The sequence below is a fragment of the Bacillus rossius genome, chromosome 12 (assembly GCF_032445375.1).
Source record: "Bacillus rossius redtenbacheri isolate Brsri chromosome 12, Brsri_v3, whole genome shotgun sequence".
Lineage (NCBI taxonomy): Eukaryota > Metazoa > Arthropoda > Insecta > Phasmatodea > Bacillidae > Bacillus > Bacillus rossius.
The window spans coordinates 33682316-33710283 of NC_086339.1; the positions used below are offsets into that span (position 1 = coordinate 33682316).

The 27968-nt window shown below is 35.7% G+C and overlaps 1 protein-coding gene across 1 annotated transcript; it reads right to left on the reverse strand.

Annotated features, from left to right (window-relative positions):
• Window positions 1-3: 3 nt before the first annotated feature.
• Window positions 4-27852, reverse strand: LOC134537817 (transmembrane 9 superfamily member 4). Its single transcript, XM_063378660.1, has 10 exons — window positions 27615-27852; window positions 27308-27533; window positions 19240-19408; window positions 17231-17386; window positions 15045-15322; window positions 14675-14878; window positions 13936-14093; window positions 11300-11559; window positions 9771-9954; window positions 4-7876 (listed from the first exon to the last, which is right to left on the reverse strand). Exons 1-10 carry the CDS (start codon window positions 27666-27668, stop codon window positions 7637-7639), a joined length of 1929 nt encoding a protein of 642 aa, XP_063234730.1. The 5' UTR covers window positions 27669-27852; the 3' UTR covers window positions 4-7636.
• Between the last annotated feature and the right edge of the window lie 116 nt (window positions 27853-27968).

Genomic DNA, 27968 nt, shown 5'->3' on the forward strand with positions numbered 1-27968 from the left:
TTTTTTTTTTTTTTTCATGAATACATTGGCAATTTTTGTTCTATGCATATTTTTGTTCTACAAGCACCATTTTAGGGATACAAAGAGAAATTCATACATTATTGGACGATGTGAGAATTTCACTTTGGACTTAATTTATTATATGTATATACATAGTATATTTTTGGCTTCAAGTGCTCCAGTGCTTTATAGTTACGATGAAATCATCTGCCATTGTAAGTTGTCATAGTTGTAGCATTGTAAGCTTCCACTGCATATAAATTCTGTTGGAATAAAAATCATCTGGTAATAAACATGGTGTTACTTCTATAGCTTAACTGATACATAAGTAGTTCATGAATGAAACAAGATTTACCGGCTGCTTACTATATATGTTTGTGCATATGTGTATTTTTTTAACATTATAACTTTACAAGCCGTGAGTGCAGAAAATGAGTTTGCTGCATACATTTACACATTTATAAGTATTATATTGAATGACTACATGAAGGATAATTTTTTTGGCTGGGAAGTGGTGTTGTGCAACTTTATTCCCTTCAGTCTCACAGATTAAGCTCAGATGTAACAACCACATATACATAGTACTTAAAACTGCTAACCTATTACAGTGAAAGGATCTTTAATCCAAGATTTTATGGTTTTGTTTTTTATCAAATTTATTTATTAAAAAAGATATAGCACATTACTGAGCCAAAAATGTTTCATTGTACTAATTTTGACAAAACAATGTCACTTTGAATGATACACAATATACTTTTACAATAATATGATTTATAGTAAGCATGTCACAAACTATTTGGAACAAATAAAATTAATCTGTTTGGTAGTTTTGTGATTGAAAAATGTACTAACGTCATAATAAAAAAATAAGTACTCCAATCCCTCACTTAGCATGTCTTCAGATTTCACTGCCCCAGTTCAGTTAGCGCAAAATCTCCGCAGGCACAAAAAAAGTCGGGTATGACGCCACGAAGTCTGTTTCAACTTCTGTAAACAACATTTGTGCTGTGGCATACAGTTAGTTTACAAACATCAGCACAGTCATACAAAATAAGGAATATCAAACATTTATGTAAGTCTGATGCTGGTGCTGATGTTGGTTGTACTAGGGGGAATACATCTGACATGAGATACCAGAACATAAATGAACAGATGATTCACATGGAAACGGTTGTTAAATGAATGGTGCAAAGAAAAAAAAAATTGGTTGTCTGTAAAGTCGGTTTACGGACGATAGTTTAACGTGACAACGTTATAACAAAACATTGATGAAATGATTGATCCAGAAGAAAAGGAAATATCATAATCGGCCTGAGACTGAGCCGTAATAGGTTTTTGCAACCAAACCATTTAGGCATTAAAAATATTATATTCTTTAAGGAAGAAAATTTTTTTAAATTTTTCTATCTTTTGTATGATAAAATCTACCTCTGCATACTTTTATGAATAACATTGAATCATTTTTATTGAATTATCACTATTTTGTATGGATACAAAGGATTGAAATGAAATGAAAGTTAGCGTGGCTAACCCCACGGCCACGAGGCCATACTTATAAAAGTAATATTTTTAGATGTTATATACATATTTATAAAAATTTTGTTCACCTTAGGGGAATAATATTATTTCGTTTTTATAACACGATTTTATAACATACGCATCCCAAATACACCAAACGTATTTATAATGTGTTACAATATTTTTTAAAACATTGTGCAAAAGATCCCGGGTGTAATTTGAATTATTATGTGTAACTGTAAAAAAACCATTGTTGGTTCAAAATGTATTTGAATATTCAACATTAATTTTAAATAACCATACTGATTGTGCTGAAAATCGGTAAACGATCATTAAATTACATAATATTAATAATTCAAACGACGAAAATATGATTGAAAAGTCAAATCTATGGTTGTTCCAATCGAGTGGAAGAAAGATGCCACGCATGCGTACAATGAATGAGCATGAAGAGAGATGCCACACATGCGTACAATGAGCAAACAGGACACATCCGTAGTGGGACATCCGTAGTGGGACACTTTTTCGTGCGTGCAGCCGGCGTTCATCGATTTATTAGACATTATCACGTCAAAAAAATCACGTACCTGACAGGATTCGTGTGAACCAAGGTGTGATACACGAATAAGCACTTTAATTTTTGAAAAATGAAAATGTAAATTTCTGGACAGTAATATCGGTTTTACTGTCAGTAAAGGATGGTTTGGGAAGTTCGTGAAAAGGTATGCGACATGAGTTGAAGTCATGTCCGGGCGGGCAAGTCAGCCAGCCAACTGACGATAAAGTAGTACATAAACCACGTATCTCCCGTTATGCTATGTCGTATTTGTCATACCGTCATACGAAGTATTCGATGGTAGGCTTATAAATATTTCCCTACACATTTTGGAACACATTAAGTAAATTAGCCTTGCTATTTATGGAGACCAATGCTTCATAATACGCGATTTCGGATAACATGAATATTATTAGGAACGCATTAGTCGTGCTCAGTGAGGGATTGGTGTAACTAATAACAGATGCAAGGATTTGACAATTTTTTCACATAAAAACATACTAAGTTACTTATATTGAATTTGCTATTTAAAAGATTACATATTTGTCATTAGAGTTAGGTTTTGATTGAAAATGCTGATTACCGTAGTTTCATTATTTTAATTGTATTTCAGTGCTTTATGGCTTATGGGTAGGGACATGCAAATTTCGCATTTACGATAAAACGAATTTTTACGCGAAATTCGTAAGTTTAACACGAATAACCTCACTTTTACATAATTTCTGATACCGCGATTTTTTTTTGCGAAATCGTTTGTTTACCACGAATAACCACACTTTCCCGCCATTTGGTAACTTAAAAAAAGTAAATAAATAGCCGTTGTTACCACTGATAACACCATCAACGTAAAGACTACACTTGCCAATGTTTACGTTTCATTATTTATTTGATACGACGCGTTCTTGGCGAACTGCACTCGTGCACTAAACGCTCAAGTCTCGAAGGCACGTTTACAGAGTCAAAGAGTAATGTACGGCCATTTTGTTGGATATTTTGTGCGTTACAGCGCTTGTGTCGCGAAGCAAATTATAAATTATGCACAACTGTTCATCTTGCATGTACTATGGTCTGTGCAAACTGTTTTAATTTTGTTCTCTTACAGTAAACAAACTTAAAAATTACGTTTTATGTTTATGAATAGGAATTTTTGTTTAAAAATGTTGTATACAGTGCAACTATTTTATAAAAACTGTAGTTTGTGATAGAAAACGTCTTCATATTTCTCAGCATAGGTTTGAAAGTGTAAAATATGCCGAAACCTCAAGCAATCACCAAACTTCGTGAGCGAGAATTCCGTGATAGTGGATTATATGCGAGGGTAAATACGTAGTTGGGCGATATGTGTTAAAAAAAATTTTTTTTATCCAAAAATACATTAATAACGAGGCTAGAAGACTGGAGCTAGCCAAACGCTCATATTTTGCATAGTGAGCTTACCAAGGTGCAGCGCAACTTTGGAAACATGGAGTGCATTTTTTTGACGAAACAAAACAAGTTTTGGACCACATGAACACCACGAAAGCAGCTGCTGTGAAAATAAGTGTAGTGCAAGTGTCTACAAAATCTCTGGTGAAGCTTACCAGCTTGATGGCTACAGATCCAAGCAGACTTGACTTTGAAACACTGACTGTCTTTAATCCAAAAAATATTTTGATTATGGACATGAGCCCTATTTTGCTTGCTAAGTTGTGTAAAGTTTCTACTCTGAAAGAAATGGACCGCCAGGAGCTGATCACCGGTTTTGGAGAGTTAAAACAGATAGTTGAGAAACAAATGAAGGAAAGCAGTGTGGATGTAGTGAAGGCACTTCAAGTTTTAAAACTTTCACAACCTGAATTTTCTGACAAGTGCCTGGAAGCAGTGTGGATGTTGTGTGCAAACGTTGATTCGGAACGCTTCTTGTTACAATACAATAATGTTCTCACTGACAAGAGAACTAATTTGAAACAAGAAAATTGAGCTACAATGGCTATTTTTTCATTTGAAAGTTAAATGTTGTGTCAAAGTACTTTGGTTCTGAAATTATTGGGTTGACTTAATTTAGAATCTGAATTCTTAAACTTGTGTCTTTTTAACCTATATTTGTGTAATTTTAATTTATAATGTTTCAATTGATGGTGCAATTATATTACAATGTTCTCTTCATATTTCTTACACTTGAAATTGTAGAAATAAAAAAAATAATAACCCCACCATTAGGTAAAAATAACACCGATTTTAAGGGAAAATAACACCACTTTTCATCACAAAATAAACACACCTTTTGCATGTCTCTACTTATGGGGCATTAACTTGAATTTCAGTGTATCTGGTATATTGACATGCTTTTCAGTGTTATTTCGGTTTTATCGCAGTTCACCGTATAACCTTGTCTCCCGGATTATTGATTCTGCCAGATCATTGATGATGAACATAGTATCAGTCGGTATGACAAAGAAAAATTACTATGTTGTAGTACAATGGGATCTGAAACAAGTTTGAATAAATTACTCTATAGAAAAAAAAAATGCAGATTACAATTGGCCTTCTTTGAAATATTACTATGGAAATGTGCCCGACAAATGTGAAATGCAACCCATTACTAAACAGGAAACACTGTACTGAAATGAAAACATACATTAACGATACACACTGAGCGAACTAAACACCCGCAAAACAGTAAGGCTATGATTACAGTGGACATGTGTTCTGAAGAGTTTGTCAAACAATGAGAATGAAATGGAAGTGTTCACACTTCCTGCATCCACCTCTGTAGATCACGCACACACACATAAGAACTACAGTACACTCCCTATTTAACACGGTTGTCGGGGGACATAACTTTTACCCGCGTTGTTGCATAACCGCGATGTTTCGATGTGACCAAGGTCAAAAGGCATAAAACACAGCCTGTGTTCTAATAGGTCGGCAAGCACGCACAGTATAGACAGCCCGCCTTTGTGCGGACTTTGCATCCGCAGTTTTCACTAAACACGGGTGAAAAAATAAAAATAATAAATTTTAAAGATAAATATTAAATGTTGAATTGTTTTTATTTTTCCGCGTGCCGCGCACAGTTTGTCGCACGGCCTACGAGCGCGCCACACGCCGCCATACACACGTGCGGCACACAAGCTGCTGCTGCCAGTCTCGTGTTGTTAGCCACAGTATCTGCTTCGTCAGTGTCCGTAACAAAGTAAGTGCAGTGTGTGCGGTTACACACGAGTCTGTGGTCAAAGTCTTCTAAAAAGAAAGGCCGTAGTGATACTTCAAACCGAATATGAATCGCAAAGTACCGAGTTTGATTGACAAAATAAAAATTCTAGATTTACTTACAGATAGCTTGTCTTTTGTAGAAGCAGGCCGCAGATACAGGGAAAAAACGATTCTAGCATTCGTACAATAAAAAATAAAGAATCGTCTATCGTGTCAAGTGGTTAAACTTTATTATCCATGCTTACAGTAAATTATAAATGGTCACATGTGGGAAACAAAAATTGCGCCAATTTAATTTTAGCGCAATCAGTGACGCCGTATTAAAAACCGTGTTGAACTTTGTCTTTACTTATTTCACCAAACGCTGTGTCGAGTTGCTGAGTGTGTGTGGCTCGGATCGGCAAGTGTTATATTCCCCAGCCTCTGTTTAAAGGTCGGGAGACCGCTACACATAAACATTTCCGGGACTTGTTTACTACCTCACGTCAAAAGTGGTACAGTATGGTTCACGTAAATATTGGACCACTGGGAATTCCTGGGCAAAGATTAAAAATACGCTAGCCGATTTACTTTACTATTTAATGTTAAAACATTATACCAAAGTAAAAAGATGAACTTGTATAATACAATGAATTACCCAATAATATTACGTCTGTAGGTTTAAGTTGTAACAAAACATTTATATACAGATGTCCAGTAAAGTACCAATTAAGATTCTGGAGTGGAATTTTAAACACCGGACTACCTGATTTTGCCTTGTACGCAGGGACGCTGCTCAGTCAAGTGACTCATGCTCTGCCTGTGTGCTGCGTGAACACATTCCCTCCCCCACTCCCCCTCGTGTTTCTGCCCGCTCTAATCTCTACTTCTCTCCATATTCTCGGCTCGCCTCTCCCTACCCAGCGCTTGCCGACAACCAAGCCTATCCAACATCAATCCCCAGCCGAGTCACGCTGGATGTCGCTGGACGGTGGGCTTTATCAGGTCCCCTGTCCGATGCTTCATTTGTGAGATAAAGCGACGTTAAGAACTAGTGTTTCAGAAAATATCACTGGGCTGGATTGGACCATAATTTGAAAACCCTACAAGATAGAGGAATAATGTACGGAGATATCTTGTTTAGAATTTTACTGCGGACATTTTCTACGCCTAGGCTTTTTTCTGCCCGATGCTTAGTTTGTTAGTTACAACGCAAAATTATCCTAATCGGCTGTCAACCATTTATTCCATTATTATTATTCATTTCTGACTGGGGGACATGGTTTGACCCGCGATATACCCGATTCCGCGATCAATCGAGGCGCGATATACCGGGAGTTTACTGTAGTTGGTTATTAAAACCAGTTTGATTTTTCGCATTTAGTTGTGACATCCAAATGCTATTTGTAAGTTATCAATAGATCATAACAATGAATGTAAAAAAAAATTGATTAGTCTTGTATTTGAAAACAAGCGTCTGTCGGATATGCAAGAAAAAAAAATTACAACAGAAATCTTTCTAGGCAGAAGAGGGATCTTGAAAAAGCATTTAAAACTCTCCTTTATCATCTCTTGCAGCCAGCAATCTGTTAACATCTTCAGTTTTTTTTTTTTCCAATACTATTTAATAATCACTTTAAAGGTAATACGCATTGTCGTTGGATTCTATCTTCGCTGGTATATGAACAAACTGATATAAGAACACGCCTGCACTGAAACCACTAAGTTCTGACCAACAATTCTGAGCTATTCTGACAAATTAATTTTAATCACAACACACATCCACTGAAACAATAGCCTAATGAGACTTGGCAGCTAATCAACAGCTTGGGCCTGCATTACAGAATATGCTCAACCGTAGCACACCGGAAAAAGTACCTTTCATTGTACAAGAAAAAACTTAAAATTATTAAGAAAGGTTATTCATAAAAATACTAAATTCAATGTTAAAATTAAGATACAAGTAATATTGTATTTTCAAAATGCAAATAAATTCATTTTACATATAAGCACGACAATCACAAGTAAAACAATCATTTCATGTGTAAACTAAGTCCCTATTAAGATGCACATCAAAAAAATAAAAAGTTTTTTTTTCTCCACTTCAAGTGAGAACAAATCTAAATATTAACTAATTTTCTTGCACCAGCTGTCTGTGTGTACAAGTTAAATTAGAGAAGTTCAAAATAGTGCACTCGCCGTCCTGATGCAATACTCCATTCTCAGAAAAACAGTTCATTGTGATCATATCTTGAATTAATTTTCCGTCACTAAAAAAAATCTTTGGGAACACTATCACAATGTTTTGTTACCGGCACAAAAATATTTCACAAATACTGTTCGATGCATTACAAAGTCTTTCGAACGATGGAGCACATCTCAGAGGTCTCAGTCGATTTTAACAGCTGCGTAGATCTTGCGAATGAAACTGTAGGCTGCAAAAAATCCTATTGTTCCAGTGAGCAGCCAGAATGTGAACACCATTATGAAGGTGTAGCCAAAGTAGAGCAGCGTCGGAATGAACTCCGTTATCTCCAGTTTCGTGGCAAAGTAGAACACAGAGTACAAAAGCACGTAGATTGCAGAGCCTCCAGAGACGAGGAAGCTACGCCACCACCAGTGGTAATCCTGAAAAATATGAAAATATTATTTGCATTAGTAAATCCACTGCTGAAATACACAATTACGAACAGTATGAATTAATGCAGTAAATACAATAATATGCAGAGACATTTTGTTTAAACAGATGCAATACATTTTTATAATAAATGGCCATTGAAGAAACCATAACAATGAAGAAACAAACTTATCCCTGTCTTTTCCCGCTGTGTGGCCATCCTGACTCAACATATTCTTTGAGTAGAAAAATTGTGTCATATTGTCAACGTGAAAACTCTGTAATGATGAACATTGTGTGTTCATTTCGAGATGCGAGATCTAAAATAAATTTCCATGAACTTTCTTTGAATCTTTTTCTTCAGTTAAACAGTCAACTTAAAGTGAGGACTGTAATGTAGGGGTGTGCGGGATCCCGACGCTTCGGGAAAAAAGTCGGGAAAATAGGCTTCCCGAAATGCCGGGCGGGAATTTTATTACTCCCGAATGTTTCGGGAAATTGTTTAAAAATTTACCAATGTTTACTAATCATGTGAAAATATTTTCTATCAATTCAAACTGTTTTTACAACAATATTTTTTATGGATTCGTACATTTTTGAAGGGTTTCCGTACTATTTAAACGCAAAACATCTTTTAAACGTATGCCGATCGTAGCGACAGCTGTGGTGTGCAGTGAATTATAATTGTTTACACATATCTAATTGGAATATAAAAAACGTACATGGAGTACCTTAAATATTGAATGCGTTCATAAATATATTTCTTCAAGGGTACAAATTTGCAAGATACGTGAATAGTCAGTTATATAACGTTATTGCCGTCACCATCGAATACTTAACCTAAAACCACTGTGTGTTCTTAGACACAAAGAAAACACATGCGCAATCCAACCTTTTCGCCAAAGATATAAGAAATACTAGACTTGCGTTACATAACGAAGCATAACCGTTCTCATTACTTGATAGCAGTGGTGATGTAGAGAACTGTATTGGCACTTTGAAAAATATGAAATCACGTAGGTTTACACCACTGCTCACGAGTATCTAAACATCTATGATTTTGCTTTGGGAGAAAAAAATAGTTGTTTACTGTTTAGTTTGGCGGGCTTTGTCGGCTGACGTTACGTTATTAAGGCTTCTGCAAAGTATCTGTTCCTATTTTCGATGCCGTTGTATATTAAAACAAACTAGCAGCCTCCAAATAATGGATGTCGCAACCGATCAGCTTGTTACTTGTAAACCTAAAAGTGTTTGGAAGTATTTTGAATGTCTTGACACAGTAAATCCCTGGCAAAGTGTGTCTCGTGTGAAAAAATTTTTGAGATGCGAGCATGGTAGCACATCTGGCTATAAAAAAATAATTTGAGGATGCTAAAAAATATGAAGTCGCTGCTGAAAAAAGGGCAAGTGAAGCAGACAAAAGAAATAGCAGCAAAAAAAAACTAACTTTGCAAGAAACGTTTAAATGGCCATCTTGTCATATTATAATTAAAAATTTGCTTTTTTTTTTTTTTTTTAATTTTCCCGATCCCGTCCCGTTTCCCGCGGGAATAATTTATTTTTCCCGAAAATTTCCCGCAGTACAAAAACCTATTCCCACACACCCCTAATCTAATGTTAAAACTTTTGAACTTTCAAGATACTTTTTTACAACTCAAAAACTACTGATGTGTTTTATGTACTGTTTCATTAAAGATTGTTATCGCTGGAGCTAACCGATTCTTAACAAAGTGAAGCAAAATATATACAGTAACTCTATGAGAATATGCCATCCCAGAGCATTTGTTTGTCGCAGAATAAAAAGAATAACAAAGGATGTGTGCAAGTAAGTAAAAAATACAGAAAATGAGCCCAAATTAGCTACATAATAATTGGTTAGTGATTTTTTTTTAAAAAAAAACTCACCTCGCCACAGAGCTGAAAGTACACCATCACGATGGATATCTGGGAGCATGATATGACCAGGATTATGAACACCAAGAAGAGAAAGCCAAACATGTAGTAGAACTGGTTCTCCCAAATGGCAGAAAATATGAAGAACAACTCGATGAATACAGCTCCAAAAGGGAGCACACCAGCCATTAGCATGCTGAAACCCAAGGAAACAGAGCATCATGAATAATCAAAAATCATCAAAACTTTCAACACAGATATTGTCAATCTCCTGAGCTAATTTGTAGAGATGGACAAGTCTGCAAATTTTTGGGTTGAGTTAAGTCAAGCTGAGTTCAGTAATAATATGTACTGTTGAGTACAGTTCACTCTTGATAATTTTTTGGTAAAGTCGAACGGACACCTAAAAAATCAGGCATAGCTTGAAATAGCAGAACTTTTGAGAATAATTTTATGTTCCATGTGTTTATGTTAACATACCATTAGAATCATATTAAAGTTAATATGAGTGTTCAACTATTAAGTCACTTGTGCCAAGTCAATAAGTAAAATAAAACTAGCAATCACATCTATCTATGATTTTTTTAAAATTAAGTATAAGATCTTTTAAGACAATAAAAATTGTGTGGCTACATGAATTAAGAGTGGGTAGGTTAGGTTAGCTACATTACAAATGGTGAGAATGGTCAGTTGGGTTAGATTACTACATTTAAACTACTTTAAAATAGTGTGGATTATGGGTAAGGTAAGGTTAGCTACATTAAAAATACTGTAAAATTGTTCTCCTTCAGTGTTATCTCCCTTGATAGCCCTCCCGACTATCACTTTTTTTTTTAAACAAGTCTGATTTAAACAGCCGTTGGTAATATAATCTAGCAACATAAGTACTCACAAACATACCCTGTTTTATCGCATGATCGTCACACCAATATTTTAGAGCATCAAAATTTGGATAAAAAAAAATTCTTGCTTAAACGTCGCATGATGTTCTTGGTCCCGCTATTAGAATCCGAGCGCTTTGTGTGGGCATTTTTTCTCTATAAAAACTATGTATTTTAAAGTAGAAAGTTGAAGAAAGATTTTTGTTGCATGACTTATTAATTTAAATAGATTGGCGTGCTCTTGTATACTAGTTAACTTTTTTAAATAAACTTACTTTCCATGGATGAGTTTTGTTATTATGAATAACTTAACCTATAAAAAAAAAATTACACATAAACGTCGCACCCCTACTTTTCATACTTGATTTTGGTATAAAATGTGCGACGATTATGCGATAAAACACTGTACTTTATTTCCCCTCCCCCATAAAAACTGCTATCTTCTTTCAGTATTTTTTTTAATGCCATAAATGGATGTGCCACAACCAAAACAAAAAATGCAAACAAACAGAAAATTAACTCTATATTAGTTTTCCAATTCTTAACTTTTTATGGTTAGAAACAAATGTCCCGACTTCAAAAACGACAATACTTTGGCACTTTCAAAGGTCTCGTCAAGAATTTATTTTACAAATGGTACTAAACTACAGAAGTGCACACCTCAGCAGGGGATTCATGTACCACAGCTGGTCCGGCACTTGTCTCGGGATCTGGTTGGTGCGCACGGGGTGCTGGAAAGGCTGCTTCCTGTAGCCGAAGTAGTAGCCCAGGTAGACGAGCGGCAGGGATATCCCGAACCAGAGGCAGAGCAAGGATATCATCGTGGAGAAGGGCAAGGCACCGCTCGACTGCTTCCCCCAGATGAAGAAGTTCAGGAAGAATCCCAGCCCAAACACGACGCCCGGGTAGAGAGTTGCAGTCTGCGAACCAACACACACTTCACAGTACCTGTGTGGTCTGCCACAACTTTAAAACTTGAAGGCAGACAGACAAGAAACAAAAGACACCACATTAGTTTCAACAGTTTTTATGCCATAACTTTTAAACGCTTAATATTTAGGGGAGTGCGAAGCTTCCGAAAGTCAAAGGTCAATCGAAGACAAATTTGCTTGAACTTTGTCTTCGGTGAGAAATAAAAAAAATTTATGATTCCTAAATTTTTTTCCTTAGAGAAGAATACATTAGCATTGTTTGGGGCCATAAATTACACCCACGGTTCTACTAATACAGGTTTTTAAGGGAACAGAACCACTCAAGCCGGTAAAAATAAATGAGAACTGTCAGCAGTTTCTCTTCCACCCACACCCCCTAGTCAAGCAACTTCAACAACAAAGTTTATTTTTTGACAGCTCAGGCAATTATTTCTCCCATCTCGCTGACAAAAAAAAAAGGGTTGACTCACGTCTCAAGGGCACAAAAAATTGTTGGCCTCTTTCACACAAGCAAGCATGCATTAGAAGAAAAACCTCTATCCAAACCTTTACTACACTCTGTTCAAGATGAAGCGAGACATTTTTGGCAGGACTTCAGTGAACATTCAAAAGACTGCGTGTTTGCTAAAGGACAGGTCAAAAAAAGTCTGACCATATCATGAAAAGAGTGTTATCATTTATTCCACAATAAGTTAAATCAAAAATAAAACTGGATGTGATATTACATGATAAGCAGTGAACAGTTGTTATGGCAATTTATGATGGTTCTGAATTTTAAAAAAATGTGTCATTTTTGAATTAAGAGGCATATGTTTCCAGTTTTTTTTTTTTTTTTTTTTTTTAAATCCTACCCAGTGCCAAATTATTAAAAGCTGTAGCTTCAAATTTTCAAATTTCTCTATTCTAGTTTTTGTCACACAATCCTAAGTAAACACATTACTGTTAATTAGATAAGAGTGTGAGGATAACAGGTCATTTACATAAATTTGATAAAAAAATTTCAATTTTTAATTTCACTATGTACTATATGTATAACTTTTACTCACGTAGAATGCCCGCACTGTCAGTCTCGCACAGACTAACTGAATTTGAGTTGTAGTCAAGTGTCCACACAAATCTGTAATAAAATTTCCTTGACTTTTCATTACCAAAATTTCAAATATCCTAGACAGTTTATTTGTTGTTTTTTTTATATAGTTTACTCTGTTGCGATTTTCTAAAAGAAATAATGAAAAACAGCTTCCACCATTCCCATAGCTAGCCTATAACATATAACAAATTAAAACACAAACTTACCCTTGCATACACCTTTTCATAGTGTGTATGACTATTTGACTATGCACTAAAACACCATATGAAAAAAAATATTTCAGTCGGGTGACGGCAGATTGGAGCATGACATTTTCTCATCAACTACTACTGGTTAATTTCCATGACTTTTCCATGATTTCAAGAAAATTCTCTGACTTTCCAGAATGTGAAAACCCTGATAGCATTGATATTATCATCATCACAGCAAAAATTAGAATAGCATAAAATGTGAATTTGTAGTCATAGTATCTAATAATTTTATGAACAAAAAATTGCAAAAACTCAAAAATTATTAGTGTTTTTTAAAAACAGAACCTTCATGAACTGCCCTATGACCTGTTTACATCTTGATGCAGAGTTCAGTGACATTATGTATCTAGCTTTGGTCTCAGTTTTTTTGGTTTTATTTTCAACAAAAAAAAGTTTTACGTTTCTGCGATTCAGCAAATATAAAATCACATTGTACGGACAAATGTATTAAGCCGCAGTTACATATATTTGTATAGATTAGTAAGATTATACTGTAAAAGTTGAAGTATTTTGGTTCTTTAAATTGTAGCAAGATTCTTCATATCAAATTTTAACACTATGTTTCATGCCTATAAAAATTCTTCTGAAAATCCATCTTTCAGCCACTTTCACTCATTAAAAATAAAGTTAAACAACAAAAAAAAAAGATGTACTCATTCGCCCTTAACGTATTCTTAAAGGCTTTTCATAAATAGAAACCACTCTGATATGTTGAGCAGTTTTGAAATGGCATGGGTTTGCCTGAAGATCTGCACACCATGTGCACACCATGTGCACCCAGGTAGAGCGGGGGGGGGGCCTTATGTTAATACACTAGGTCAACTGCCTATCACAATCTCTTTTGAAAATCACTATAAAAACTGATACCTTAATTAATGTCCAGTTCCAACTAATTCTTTTGTATCTGACATTGGAATTGAAATATATTTAACTAATACTGTTTCGATATGATTATAAAGATAATTTCTGGAATACTGACGTAAGTAGACTACAACTGTAATCTGTAGCAAGACGATGACTGACCAAGAATGCTGCCCTCTTCCACTGACGGCCCTTCATGGTCTTGTAGAGCCTCGCAGAGAAGTAGCCGGCAATGAGGCCCATGAACACGTACAGGAAGATGGCGGCAGTCATCAGCGCTCCGCGGGAGGCCGGCGACAGCATGCCCAGCATCGCGATGACTGTGGGTCACCACACAAACCAATGTACTGCCCAGTCCACTTGCTCATGACTTTCCACCACTACAGTGCTTGGTAGTGCACTGCCAAAAGAGCTAAACAAAAATAACAAAAAATTGCTTCAGAACCAACTGAATTAAAGTTTACCCGTCAAAATATTTTCAGGCAGGCAACTTAGTAGACCTAGGTGGAGACTCACAAACCATGATTATTTTCATTTTTTTTTCCCCCATCATTTAATTTTGTAAATTTACACAAAACCCCTTTTGAACTTGCTGTTCTGTCACAAAGATTTTCAAGAGGTATTTACAGCGAATATCAAATAAAATGTTTAAAATGTTCACAAAGTCACACCGTATTCTGATTATTGTTCTTGGTGGAGCTGTATTACACTTATTTTATAAAAATACAGGACTGAAGTAAAATAAAATAATCAATTAATGTAAACAATGTATGAACTGATAAGGTAATCAACCAATTTGGTTCTATACGAATACCATCATTCAATAAAAAATTGTAAAATAATCATGCCTATTATCATCATGCCTAAGCGGTAAGAATCAGGAAACACACGTGAGGCTCACATATGGTGATGAGGGACATGAAGAATATCTGAATGCCGCTGCCGATGATGCCGGCGAAGAGGCGGGGGTAGCGCGGCGGTCGGAACACGTCTCCGTGCACCAGCTTCCAGCCCGTCTCCTCAATCGCTTCCTCGGGACTCTCGTCCGCGTTGTACTGCGCAATGTCCCTGCGCAGCGTGCGGATCATTATCATCGTCAGGATCCCTGCGCACAACACACGGCGTCACTTCAGTACAGCATACACACACAACATGCAGTTTTGTTACAAGCAGAAGGTGCCAATTTCAAGAACAACCTGAGTATGTAACGAGCTATATCCTCAAATATCAACTCTGTTGAAGATGATTGAGGAACTGACTACTGCACTCACCTGACAGGAAGAAGACGACCACCAGGGAGTTGATGATGGAGAACCAGTGTATCTGCACGTCGCTCATGCCCAGGTAGATGTCCCAGCGAGACGCCCAGCTGACGTCCGACTCCTTCCACTCGACCGAGTAGCTGAAGTACAGGCTGGTGCCGCCTTTCTTGCTGACGTACTGAGGCTTCAGGTGGTTGGTGAAGTAGCACGAGTCGCCGTCAAACGTGTACTCCTTCACGTCCACGCTGCTGGTCTCCACTTCGAAACCGACCACTCTGTACGTCTCCCTGCAGAGCAACACCCAACCAAACCATTAATCACAAAAAAAGTCAGAACAAAGAAAACGTTAAAATCAAAACTAAAAGCTGATAAGCAAGCACCCAAGATGTGTTGAAACCGTCCCGAGAGTCTCGTGAACAGCAACCAAAATTTAATAAAGAACATCCAGCCTGATACTCAAAAATACAGGAAACAAATTTGTGGGAAAATTTGTTTATACATATTTCCACTACATATTTCCAGCACATATTATACTGTGTTATTATTTTTATAGTTCCAAACTGAATCATGAGTCCTTCAAAACATTCAAACAAGTATCAAATATTATAGCTTAATAGTTAATACATATCAACATATCAACAGAAAAATGCAGCTACTTTCAGTTTTGATTAATTTAAAAGATAATGATTTTAATAAATTGATATACCCTCTTTTATCGCATAATCGTCACACGTGCATAATCGTCGCACGCGCATAATTGTCGCACCTATATTTTAATGCGTCAAAATTTTGATAAAAAAAACCTTTGTGTAGTCGTTGCATGATGTTTTTGGTCCTGCTATTAGATTCTGAGCTCTTTGTGTAGGTATTTTTTCCATATAAAACAATGTATTTTGAAGTAGAAATCTAATATTTATTCTGACAATACTCACTCATTTAATTAACAGAAATCCAAATTTTTCTGATGAGTAAATTTTCTGTTAAGACGTTTTTAAACGTTATAACCTTTTTTTGTTCGTCTGTGTCGCCGCGGTGTACCGCTTATAAAAATGTAGCCAGCGCTATTTGGCATCATTCATGCTTGGTTATGTTGCTTCCCGTATAGAGCGCGCACACTATATCTCGCCGATTGCATGCAATGCACGCTCTCTGTCGACTGCCGAGTTAACTACATCTGATGGCCTGCACTCTTTTGTGGTGTGTAACACAACGATAGTTATGCGTTAGTTCAGGCTCGCATTTGCATTTTGTTTTTCTATTTATAGTTGAAGAGAGGTTTTTGTTGCATGACTTATTAATTTAAATTGTTTGTTTTATTTGTCATGGGGAAGTTTCTTTTGTTTCATATTATTTATTTTCTTATAATTTAGTGACTTTTAGCACTTTTACTGTTTATTTCAGGACTTTTTGTGACTTAAATAAACAGTCCAATTTCATTACTATTGACCTGTAGACACACTGATCTCTCAAATTCCCTGATTCTTGCACTGGCCTTCTTTTAAATACAAGAGGCAATCAATCTGGTTGCACAGGATGTTCACACGAATTTGTAGAAATATTTCCCTGACATTTTTTTTTTAATAATTTACTTATCTAACAATTTTCTGACAAAAATGAAGACAATTCAGCTTAAAAAAATAAGTGTTCAGGATCTGGGTGACGGCATACTGAGGCATGACATTTCCCTCTCAAATTACTATCACTGAGGAATTTTCACTTCTTAAGTTTTAAAAGTAATTTCCTTAAATTTCCGTACACTATTTAACCTTCCCTTACTTTCTAGAATGTATACACCCTGTTACAGTAAAACTCTTTTCCGTTAAGAAGTGCTACTCAATGGACTGGAATATTTTGGCACCTAATACAAAACTGAACATTCTAATTTAAATACTTTAACAGAACTTCTTTGTTTGTAGTTCTAAATGATTTGGTTATTGTAAAACGGTACCCGAACATCATGTGAAAAAAGTTGTGAGAAAAAATGTGGAATACTGATTTCCAAGGAATCTTTTGGGATGAAAGCAATTATTTTTGTGTGCACTCATCCCTCAACACAAAAATAATTTCTTTCATTCCGAAAGTTTCAAATATTTCTGTGATTTAAAAAAAAACATGAAAGAGGGGTTTCAAAGTACGTTTTACGAGATTGTAAAAAAAATTCGAGTTCCGCTGAGATGCGATCGAAAACGGCGTACTTGTTTTTGCTGTGGTACAGCAGGATGAGCTTCAGGTGGTTGTTGATGAAGATGCTGTCGCCCACGGCCCCTCCCAGGCGATAGCCGTGCTCGTAGTGCACCTCCTTGGTCTCCTGGTTCCTCAGCTTCGTCGCGCACGGCAGGTTGTCGATCAGCCTGCAGACACGCGCGCGGCACGGACCGTGCCGGTAGAAACACTTCTCTCGCACCGCGGTGCTGGGTTGGTCCACGCACGGTGAGTGTTGGGAACCTTCTGGAAATATAACTTCTGAAAACAAATCACGTGCACTGCAGTCTTGCTTGGAGACGCTCCGGTCTCTGCCTGGAAACTTAAGGTGACTGCGACTACCGAAGGTTTCTCTGAAAGTATGTAACTGCTTGTCATTACAGCTTCCGCAGTTCAATAATATTAACATCCTACTGGTAGTGTTTTAAATTGACTGATATTATATTAGTTTGTGATGTTTCCATGTGTGTCACAACAGTTTGTAGATTATTATTGGATGTACTTAATTCATTCTAGAAAATTCATAGAACTGCATCAATGCCAGCATTCAATAAAACAGGTATCCGGTTTGATTGACGGCTCAAATACAGACAAAAAAACAAAAAAGACAGGTGATGTGCCCCACTTTCAAACACTATGATTCGTGAAGAGAAGTTAAAATTAAAAGCCCAAAAATATATACATATATATATATATATTAAATTTATTCTAACCAATCCTAACAAGTGATGAAAAATGGAACACAAAACATGGGAACTCACTAAATTTAGCAGTTTATTTGGAGTGGAAAGTGAAAAGAAATTAAAACCCATCCAAAAATGGCATAAATGACATAACAATTTCATATCTAAAATAGAGTTTGAAGGCTTTTAAACTGCACTCAGGTATTCTTTGGTTTGCACAGTCTGTAGTCCGGCACTTGTGAGCCACTCACGTTCAGATACTAGTCATGGTGTGTAACACAAACACACGGTGTACTCATGGTCAACGTAACACAGTTACCGAAAACCTTTTTATGAGGTTAGGTGAACGAAAGCACATGTTAGACTTGAAGAGTGACCCAGTAAACACTCTTTTTGAGAAAATGACATTCTTTTGAAAAAGGGAAAAGGGCCAGCACCCATCCACCCGGGGAGGGAAGGGCCGACTTCATGATACTCCGCGAAATGCACAAAAAACATATTTTCAGAGCTCTGAGAATTTTGGAGTAGTAGACAAACCATCCGGCCCCCCCAGAGGAAAATCAGATGGTGCCCAAAGGCCTCAGGAGCACATCAGAATCAACATACTTCTTCTTTTCCTCAAATTTCGTAAAATCGGGGGCAAACGACTGGAGATTGAGGTCCCTGAATGGCTTGGAAAAAACACCAAATAGAAAGACAATCAATTTTTTGAATTTTCGAAGGGGTGGCAGTCAACCTCTGGCCAAATTTCTTACCATACCCTGGCCTCACGGATACTTAAAAAGCAAGCATTGTTATTGCCTACAGTTCAAAACTAGTGGTTTTTTGCCCGTCTCACCAGGTCATAGTCATGAAATTATTGAACTGTCATCAATTCTTAATAAGTGTGCAAAATTTAAAATTATTTGTATTTTGGCAGTGTGTGAAAATTGAATAGAAAGATTCCTTTAAATTAATACATACATAGAGGTGAAGCTAGCAAAAAGGGTGTTAAGAGATTGGCCTTGGAATATTTAAAAAATTCATGGTTTCAAAAACTAACCCTTAATAGTTTCAAAACAACTTTTTATGAGCGAAGAGTCTAACACATCAATTTAAGCATGGAAGTAAACAGATTCTCTCAAAATAAATAATTCAGGCTCAGGAGGGGCTATTTCCCCTCGCCTCCACCCCCTTCTGAACACCAGCCTATTTGCATTCTATCACTGATTTACAATTAGGCTTAAGTCCACTTCAACCTTTAAGGATGCTTGCGAGGCTCTAGCGATGTCCCGCCCACACCCCATCCAACACCACATCATCAAATGAGAAAGTCGTACAAGTGGACGAAGTACTCGTGCTGGATCCGGTTGACGACCATCTGGGACTGGTCGTCGTTCCAGTGCATGGGCGTGTTGGGGGAGTGGCACAGCAGCCTGCAGGAGATGTTCTCGGCCATCTGGACCTCGTACGGGGTGTTGACGATGCGGTCCCCGCGCAGAACCTCCCCTGCGCAAGCACAGACCACACGCGCCAGGGTGACCAACCAGACAGGTCAAACAACAGCAGAAGGTGGTCTCCGGGGTACTGCTCGGGTTCTTGTATCCTCATGAAACAGCACATAAACAAAAGTCCAGATCTTCAGCCAACCACGTACGCAAGTCGTACTCTGAAAATCAAACACAAACAACATTATAGTATTTATGATAGAGAGGCTCTGGCATGCATTTTTGCAGTAGATCGACTACAATATGGTAATGATGGGCTATGGAGAAAGAAATAAGGTCCAAGCAACCTAAATGCAAGAAACACTTCTTTTAATAAAAAAAAGCAATTGCAGTATTATTCCAGGAGCAACATAGTTACTTTAAGAATGGTTTCAAAATACTTCTAGCATTTTATATATAGTAAAAAATCTTTATCATGTGAACACTCTTATTCTAAATTTGTTCTCTGAAATAAAATGTGTAATAGGCCCATTTCATTTATTTTATCTGTTATGTGTAAGATATCAAAAAGGTCATTGTATGTTTTAATTTAAGATTTCATTAAATAGTAATTAATCCAAACCAAGTGCTACTTTTGCTGAACGGATCTCTTCAAAAGAGGCAGGAGCGGGATAAGCACTCGTGAAGGGACATCCTCCTGACTGCTCGCGATGGCCGTAGGACCAACCACGCCAGAGCTAACTGTACCAGCCAGGGTGACCGACCCGTTTCTTTCATTCCCTTCTGGCCAATGGGGAAGCTGCATTTCGAGGCCAGTCGCATATTAAATTTAAAACTGTTATCCTAAATGTCAAACAAATAGTAATCATGATGTATCAAATTCACAAATATAAAAATTAAAATTGATCGCAATAAAACTCTGCCCACAAACATTCAATTTGGCCGCAGGAGCGGAGCTCAAGTTTTCGATGAGTGCTGGTTGGTGGAACGGGAGCTCCAAGTCACTGAACAGACTCCTGAGGGACAATGTGTGGAGTAGAATGGAGTGTCTCGTTACAGCATCAAAGGCAAAAGGATGTCTCTGGCCTTTAATGGTCATGGCACCGTCTATTTTTGATTTAGTTCTAGGGTCTGAAGCGTGAACACAGAGCCCAGGGATTGCATCGACCGGTTGAGGGCACGAGAGATAGTGATTTATTAAAGCACAAGCCAATCCGTGATTTATGACAGGATTCAAAAATAAAAACAATAATTATTCTAAATTAGCCATTAACTAAACCTCCAGCAGCCAAATTTAATGTGGCCAATTTTTAATTCAATTATTGTTTTATTTATGTGTGATCTCGTAATCACAGTCTTATGCTTTTACCCTGAGTCTAGCCGGAGCAAGGTTAAGAACAGTTTAAAGGACCTAACTAACAGCATTACTTTGTAGGGCGGGTTGAAAATGGTTTTCTCAAAAAAATTTAATCTCCTTATTTTGAATATGTATCTAAAATGAACTATGAGCAACTGAGTTTGGATCTGAAGCAATCATTTTCAGTGTATCACATTAGCAAATATACGAATAATCAATATGCAAATATGAGATCTTGAAACCAATGAATGTTGTTTGTGCAGTATCTTGTTGGTCTGGGGATAACTGATTCGCCCACTGAGATGCGGTGGAAGGGGGGTACAAAACCTCACGAAATAAATCTGCCCGGGCCAACAGCCAGTCAAAGAACGAAGTTCTTCCTTCGCTTCAGTCTCCCAGAGCCCTGACCTCCAGACCTGATGGTACTATGTCACTGGCTTGGAAACTATTTCCTTAAATGACCGCTTGATAGATTCTAAGCTCTCCTTTCTAATACTTCTGTGGTGGATCAATAATACCTATACTACATTAATCAAATTTATCGTATACTACATCATGTATCTAAAAAATCAAAGCTTCAAATACAGTTATCGACAATAGTAAAGGACCATTAGAAAATTTGTACAAACATTTTCCTGTCCTTAAAAATTTGGTAATTTTGTTTGGTGTTCATTTTCTAACCACTGTAACCATAATCACAAATTTTTTATAAATTTAAATTACAGAAATCAGTGTATTAGTTTACAAGGTTTTAGGACAATAGAATTCTGGAACATTTTGTAATGTGAGAAATTTTTAGACATAATAAATTTGCTGGTATCTTAGTGTTGTTTTTTGAATTACCACTAAATATTTTTAGAAATAATAAAATCCAAAAAAGAAAAAAAGTTCATAAAGGTTTTTCACAATATTAAAATTAACTTTAGAAAAAATTCACCGTAAATTTGCAATAATTGAAAAATATATATTTCCCGTTAAAACTAAGCTAGTGAGATGGAAATTCAATGTTCGCTAGTTTTTATCCCTCTTAAGAAAGCGCATTAATCCCTGTCACACTAGTTCAGTTCGTCTAAAAAAAAACTTAGTTCTTCAATATGGGCAAATTCAAAGCTGATTTTTATCTAAAATAAAAATAAAAATTATGTAAATGATTTTCTTCTTCTGTGTTTTAATTTTTCTTCGAAAAAAAAAAACACATCAAGAGTTAATTCATAAATATATAAACACTAAGAAGCCCAGGAAATTGATAGTGTCTACATATTTTACCACAAATTAAAAAGTAAAAAATTCTCCTTATAAGCTGATTTCAATAATTTAAATTAATAAAAATGTGTGTTGATGGTAACAAACAAGTAAAAATGTAATACAAAAAAATATTGCCAAATGTTTGTGGACAGGAATGTATTTTTACAAATTTTGTAGTGGTCGTAACTATTGATGGGTACTGGAGAAACTGCATGTTATGTAAAAGTTAATGCTGTAAAAAAAAAAAGAGCACATACAGTACACACGATAGAAGTGAAAATTGTTTGGCAGTTCAAACCTTGAATCTTAAGTATATTGTTTAGTAAAAATTACACACAGAAAGATTTTTTGGCTTTCATTTCTTTTTCAATTATTTAAGAATCATAACCTTTTTTGATTTATATGAAATTTGATTAAAATTAAAATAAATTAATAAACATTAACTAACAAAATTATTACTCACTTCAAAATAACTGCACAGGATATAAATAATTATTGATCAATCAATAATGATTAACTAACCATAAATGTTGAAATACACCATAAAGAAAAACTGTGCGTGTTGCTGTTTCTTCAAACAATTCTGCCATTTGGAACACGCCAAATCTCTGAGCGAAAAATGAATTCATAACAGGTAGCGCTAGCTATGTGGGAAATGCAAGGACTGTCTCAAAAGCGCTCTCTATGCTGCTGGTTAAACGCGAGCACGCTGGTAGTAAATATAAAATTCAAGGTATTCACAGCTGATTGTATAGGATACTTATATCTATTTTCTGAAACAAGCGCATGCACATACTGTCTTATTCTTTCATTCATCTATCTCTCTCTGTTATTTTTTTTTTGGGGTGGGGGACGAATCATTGCACAAAGAGGAGAACGAAAACACCAGCAACGTATATAGCATAGTGCTGTCTCCACATATCTTTGGCCAAGTACCTTTTCGCATCAGAAACATTTCACAACAAAAGTTTCAAGAAAACATATTAAAATTCGATCTTGAAATTTTACTCTCTTTGAACACAAAGAAGTTACACTTCAAAAACCTTAATTTGAGTTCAAAATTTCTCTTTAATGGAAAAAAAATCCATCAAAAAGTATGTGTTCAATTAAGACTCTCATAAAAGACATTTAAAAAAATTATGAAAATGGCTTTTAAATTCCTTAACTGATCAGAGGAGCATTTCCAAATTCTTAAAAGTTACTGAGAATATAATAAAAACATTGAATATGTATTGATACTTGTTACTTGCCCTCCCCAATTTCTAAGTTTATAAAAAGTTTGTTTTTTGTAATCAGAAATGATATATGGTTAGGTTTTATGGTATGATTTAAATACCAGTTGTTTATTCTTTTGAGGAGTATTTGTGCATTTCTAGCGAGTTTTCAAGATCATAGTTTATATTATTTCATGTTTGCAGGTATTTCTTATTATTTACTATTTTAATGGGAAAAAGTTGTTGGAAGTTATTTTTACCTAGGTATTTTTTTTACTGACTGGATATGTTTCATTAAAGTTCACACATTTCTCTTTTGTATTATTTCTTGCCATGGGTTTTGGTTTGACATTAGGCTAATGCAATAGTTTGCTAGTTACATAAGCATTTGAGAGACAGAGGTTGCTCAAACGTGAGAAAAAGGACTTGTAACTTGTTGTCATGCACCAGAATTGGTTAATATTTTTTTAACGAGAAAACGTTTTTAAAAAGGCTTCCATACTAAGGTTCTGCCAGAGTTAGCAATGAAATGATTATGTTGTCTCCAAAAACTTTTAATACATCTCATGACTCAAGGGTTATCACCAAGTGTTATATATATATTCTGAAAACAGACCACTGTACATTGCCTGTTAGTGCACTTACACCATTGTGCGCCTATGTCATTGAATGGGGAGAGGAGGTTGAAAAAAGCCTCGAAATTCACTCTGCGCGACCAAAGAATTAGTCATAACTCCGCAAAAGAAAGTGTTGCAAGAGTTAGTTGTGCGTCATCTTGTGGATATTGAGGTTGCTCTAAAAGGTTAGTTAAGCAGCAAAAAAAAAATAAGTTGTTGAGTAAAAAGTTGTGCCGGGTGACAGTTTTACAAAACATTCTAAAACTGCTTGATTCAGGTAATCTAGTTCTTATTGATCACATTATGTTATGCTCCTCAACTTTCTTTCATTTCTATAACAAAAAACTAGTATGTATCCCAGAGGGCCAGTGTTTATTTTCCGGTACAACCATGGCCAATACCTTTTGGCTAAAATCCAACATGATTAGGTGCATAAGTTTCGGCCTTAGACACACTGAAAGAGTCTTTCCTAACCCAGTACCCTCCCAAATAAATACTTAGTTTTAGTTAGGTTAGGGAAAAAAATTACCTACCACTACATGCTTGAATTGTGTCTACGAGTGTTGCCATCATTCATGACCATGCTGTTGATGGGAAATCAAGCCTAACTTTCAAAAATAAACTTAATTCATCTCGGCAACGTTTTATTTAAAAGTTGTGAAATGATCAAAGGTCGGTAATCCTGTTACAAAATGAACTGCCAAGAGAACGTTTGTACAATGGGCAGAGACGGATGTAGACTTTGGTATGGACGGAAAAGGGGTATCCTTCTGTAGTAGATAATATAAACTTTCCAGTGGCTATGGAGGAGTGGTTTTTACCTCATTATGGTTTAAGAAATCAACTAATACACACAAATAATTTAAAAAACTGCTATTAAAATTTGTTTCAATAAAAAGAACACTGTCAAGTTTTCACGATGGTATGGTAAGCCCCTTTTCCCCTCCCCTTCCTCATCAAGTGAATTAAAAAATGTACAATTAGATGTGGTGAATTATCAGAATTGCTGGGAATAGCAGTAACGTTTTGCTTGTCACCTCCGAGAATCATCACAGATGAACATTTTCTGCGACTAATTAATTAACACACAATTCCTGGCCCCAACACAAGCTTCTGTTGGCAGCCTACCCACATGCCTCTTACACATCTAATTTTTAATCGCCTTGGGGTGAATCACAGAATGATTTTCCTCGAATATTTCCCTGCGAGAGAGTAAACATTCCCGGAATGAAGAACATTTGGCAAGATGGGCGACACTATGGCTAATTTCTCCAGCTTCGGTCATGTACAATGTGCAGTCAGTGCTACGTCATAGTCCTGTACGTCTGGGTAACCTTTTATACCATTTGAATGAGAGATTTCCAAGTTAATGAGTTAATATGTAGTCAAACTTAGACTTATTAGGTGTGTGTAGATAATTAATACAGAAGTTTAAGTAGAACTACCTACATTTTCCGGTGAAACATCATATATAAAAAGAACAGGTACCACTAAAGTGAAAAGTAATTCTCAAGGAAAGCTACTTTTCTAAAAAATAAATTTAAAAAAAAAAAATTAATTGTCAATGATTTTGAACCTTTTCTAAGAGGGTAATGTGATTCTTTAAGTAGTTTACCAGTACCTAGTTAAAGTTTTAACAAGTAGTCAGGTTGTATGTTAAATATTGATACTACTACTTTTCTGTAAAACGGTAATGGTTCCGTATCATGTATCCAAGTTTATCCCTTGATTCTAGTGGCATGATCCTGAAAATATTTATCCTGTGGTAAATTATTTTTGCTGTTTTAATTAAGTGGAAAGATCCTGCACATAAAAACATGTTATATAAAAAAAATTGGTTGTCTGTAAAGTCGGATTACGGACAATAGTTTAACGTGACGTCATAACAAAACATTGATGAATTGATTGCATACTTTATGAATAAAATTGAATCATTTTTATTTTAATAATAAAAGAATAAATACTTGAAATTATACTAGTAATCAGATTTTTAAAATGCAAGAATAATTAACCTTTATTGCTGAAATTGTTGTTGTAATAAGCAATGAAAACCACATTAACTTTTCACTTCACTTTATAAACAGTCGAGTGAAAGAGAGATAGATGCGGCGCAAGCGTACAATGAGCGTAACGGGACACAGCATAACGGAACAATGTTCGTAATGGGACAAAGCGTAACGGAACAATGTGCGTAACGGGGCACTTTTCCGTGCGTGCAGCCGGCGTTCATCGATTTATTAGACGTTGTCACATCAAAAATGAAAAATGATTGTAAGTTGATTACAAAATATAATTTCCTTTTTCTTCAACTTAAGATCATCATTTATAGTTATATCACAAGTTTTTGTTAAGTGCAGGATCTTTTGACGTACGGTACTAACTTAAATATCATGCATCATGTACCACAGGATTTAAATGTACAGGATTATGCCATCAGGATCAAGGGATAAACTTGGATACGTGATACAGAACTTTTACCATAACTTCCTCAATTTTTTTCTAATCATGCTGTTAAAGCATATATTGCACAATTGAACCAGTGTTTATCTGTAATAAGCATTTTTAATAGAGTTTAAGGTAGCCACTTGTGAAAAATTGTATTTTCAGGTAAACGGTTTGTATGAAATAATTGTAAATGTATATATAGTGACATTAATTTATGCTATCCTTTAATTGCGTGCCCGAGAATGAAATGTTTTCCATGAGAGATTGTTCTGATTGTGTCGCCGACCTACTGTTTTCTTGATATTAGCTGCAACATAATACTGTGGTTCTCCAGAAATACTTTGGAATAGTGTAGCCAATGCTGTTTTCAAAAAGTCGTGGGTGTTTAATGTCAGTACTTTAGGGCAGGGGCCAAGACTGTTTTCCAACCTTGTCTGTTTTCCATCATATTAACTTGTGTGTTATTTGTTCAAAATTCTTCAATATTAATTTGAAATGGACAACCCATTAGGGTGGAAAACAGTAATGGTCCCAGCCATAACATACCAACATTAAACATCTCTGCACAATCAGGACAATCTCTCATGGAAAACTGTCTTGGCTACACTATTAAAGCAAAACACAAATTTACGACACTCAGGTTTAATGTGAAGTACTTGAAATATGGAAAAACATCACCACAGAATTATTATAAACAAGGAACTCCATCAATTTTATCCAACCAACAATTGTCACATATTTTTTATATAGCATACCTAACCACTCGTTAAAAATGGTAAACTACTTTAGTATTACATTGACTTCTTCAGAAATGATTCAAAATTATGATTTATTTTTCTAGAACAGTGGTTCTCCTTCAGAATTACCAAGTGAAGTATTTTGAAGTGTGTGCGGCCGTCATTTTAACAACAAAACAATGAAACAAATCATTCAGAAACAATTAGCAGAACAATTTTGCCAAGTACATTTTCTATTAGAAAAGCATTTAAAAGTTCCACATCAAATTTTAGAACCACAGAATATAAGGAAGTTTACCATGAAGGTAACTTAAAAATTATTAGAGGTTAAATTAGAAGACTTACCTAAATTTTCTGTTTTATAAACAACTTTTCTATTCTTTGGTACACAAAATGGTAGCGAGTAATAATCATACGGTAACTGAGTATGAGTACTAGTCATTTTCACTGCTTTAACTTCAATTCTATCTCCTTTCTTGAATTCTACAGGTGCAACACCAGGCACATAAAAGCCTCGACATGTTTCAATACACGCCAAAAGAATAAGTAGCTTTTTCCAGTAGTCAAACATCTGTAACACACGAAAATTAGCGTTAGTTACCCTGAAATAAAGCATTTAACCTAATATGAAATCATTTATCGGTATACTCACTGTTGTTGACTGCGCCCTAAACCATTTGAAATAATGCAAAGACAAAACCCACATACTGTCTGATTCAGAAGTACATTCACGTAAAAACTAATAACTTACGCAAACATGAAATAAAACATTAAATAACTTTTAGTTTCATAATTGTTATGTGTAACTACGATGTACGTCAAAAATCAGAATGAAATTGCACCACGTAGCGGACTCCATTCGTATTGTTATCTTTTTTTTTTTAATAATCAAAGATAATAGATAGAATTAATAGCGTAGTTAGGTCAAAATTGTTGCTATAGCCTATAACGCTAAACAGACGATTAGTAACTTGTGGTGAAACAGAAACCAGATCTTTTTTCTTTA

What these genes read in the sequence shown, in the direction of transcription:
- LOC134537817 (XM_063378660.1), bottom strand. Translation starts at nt 27,668, where the DNA reads ATGTGGGTTTTGTCTTTGCATTATTTCAAATGGTTTAGGGCGCAGTCA. An exon ending in CTGTACCACAGCAAAAACAA is followed by an intron (nt 15,323 to 17,230) that starts GTACGCCGTTTT and finishes GTTGCTCTGCAG; the next exon opens with GGAGACGTACAGAGTGGTCG. An exon ending in CATGTCCCTCATCACCATAT is followed by an intron (nt 14,094 to 14,674) that starts GTGAGCCTCACG and finishes GGTGACCCACAG; the next exon opens with TCATCGCGATGCTGGGCATG.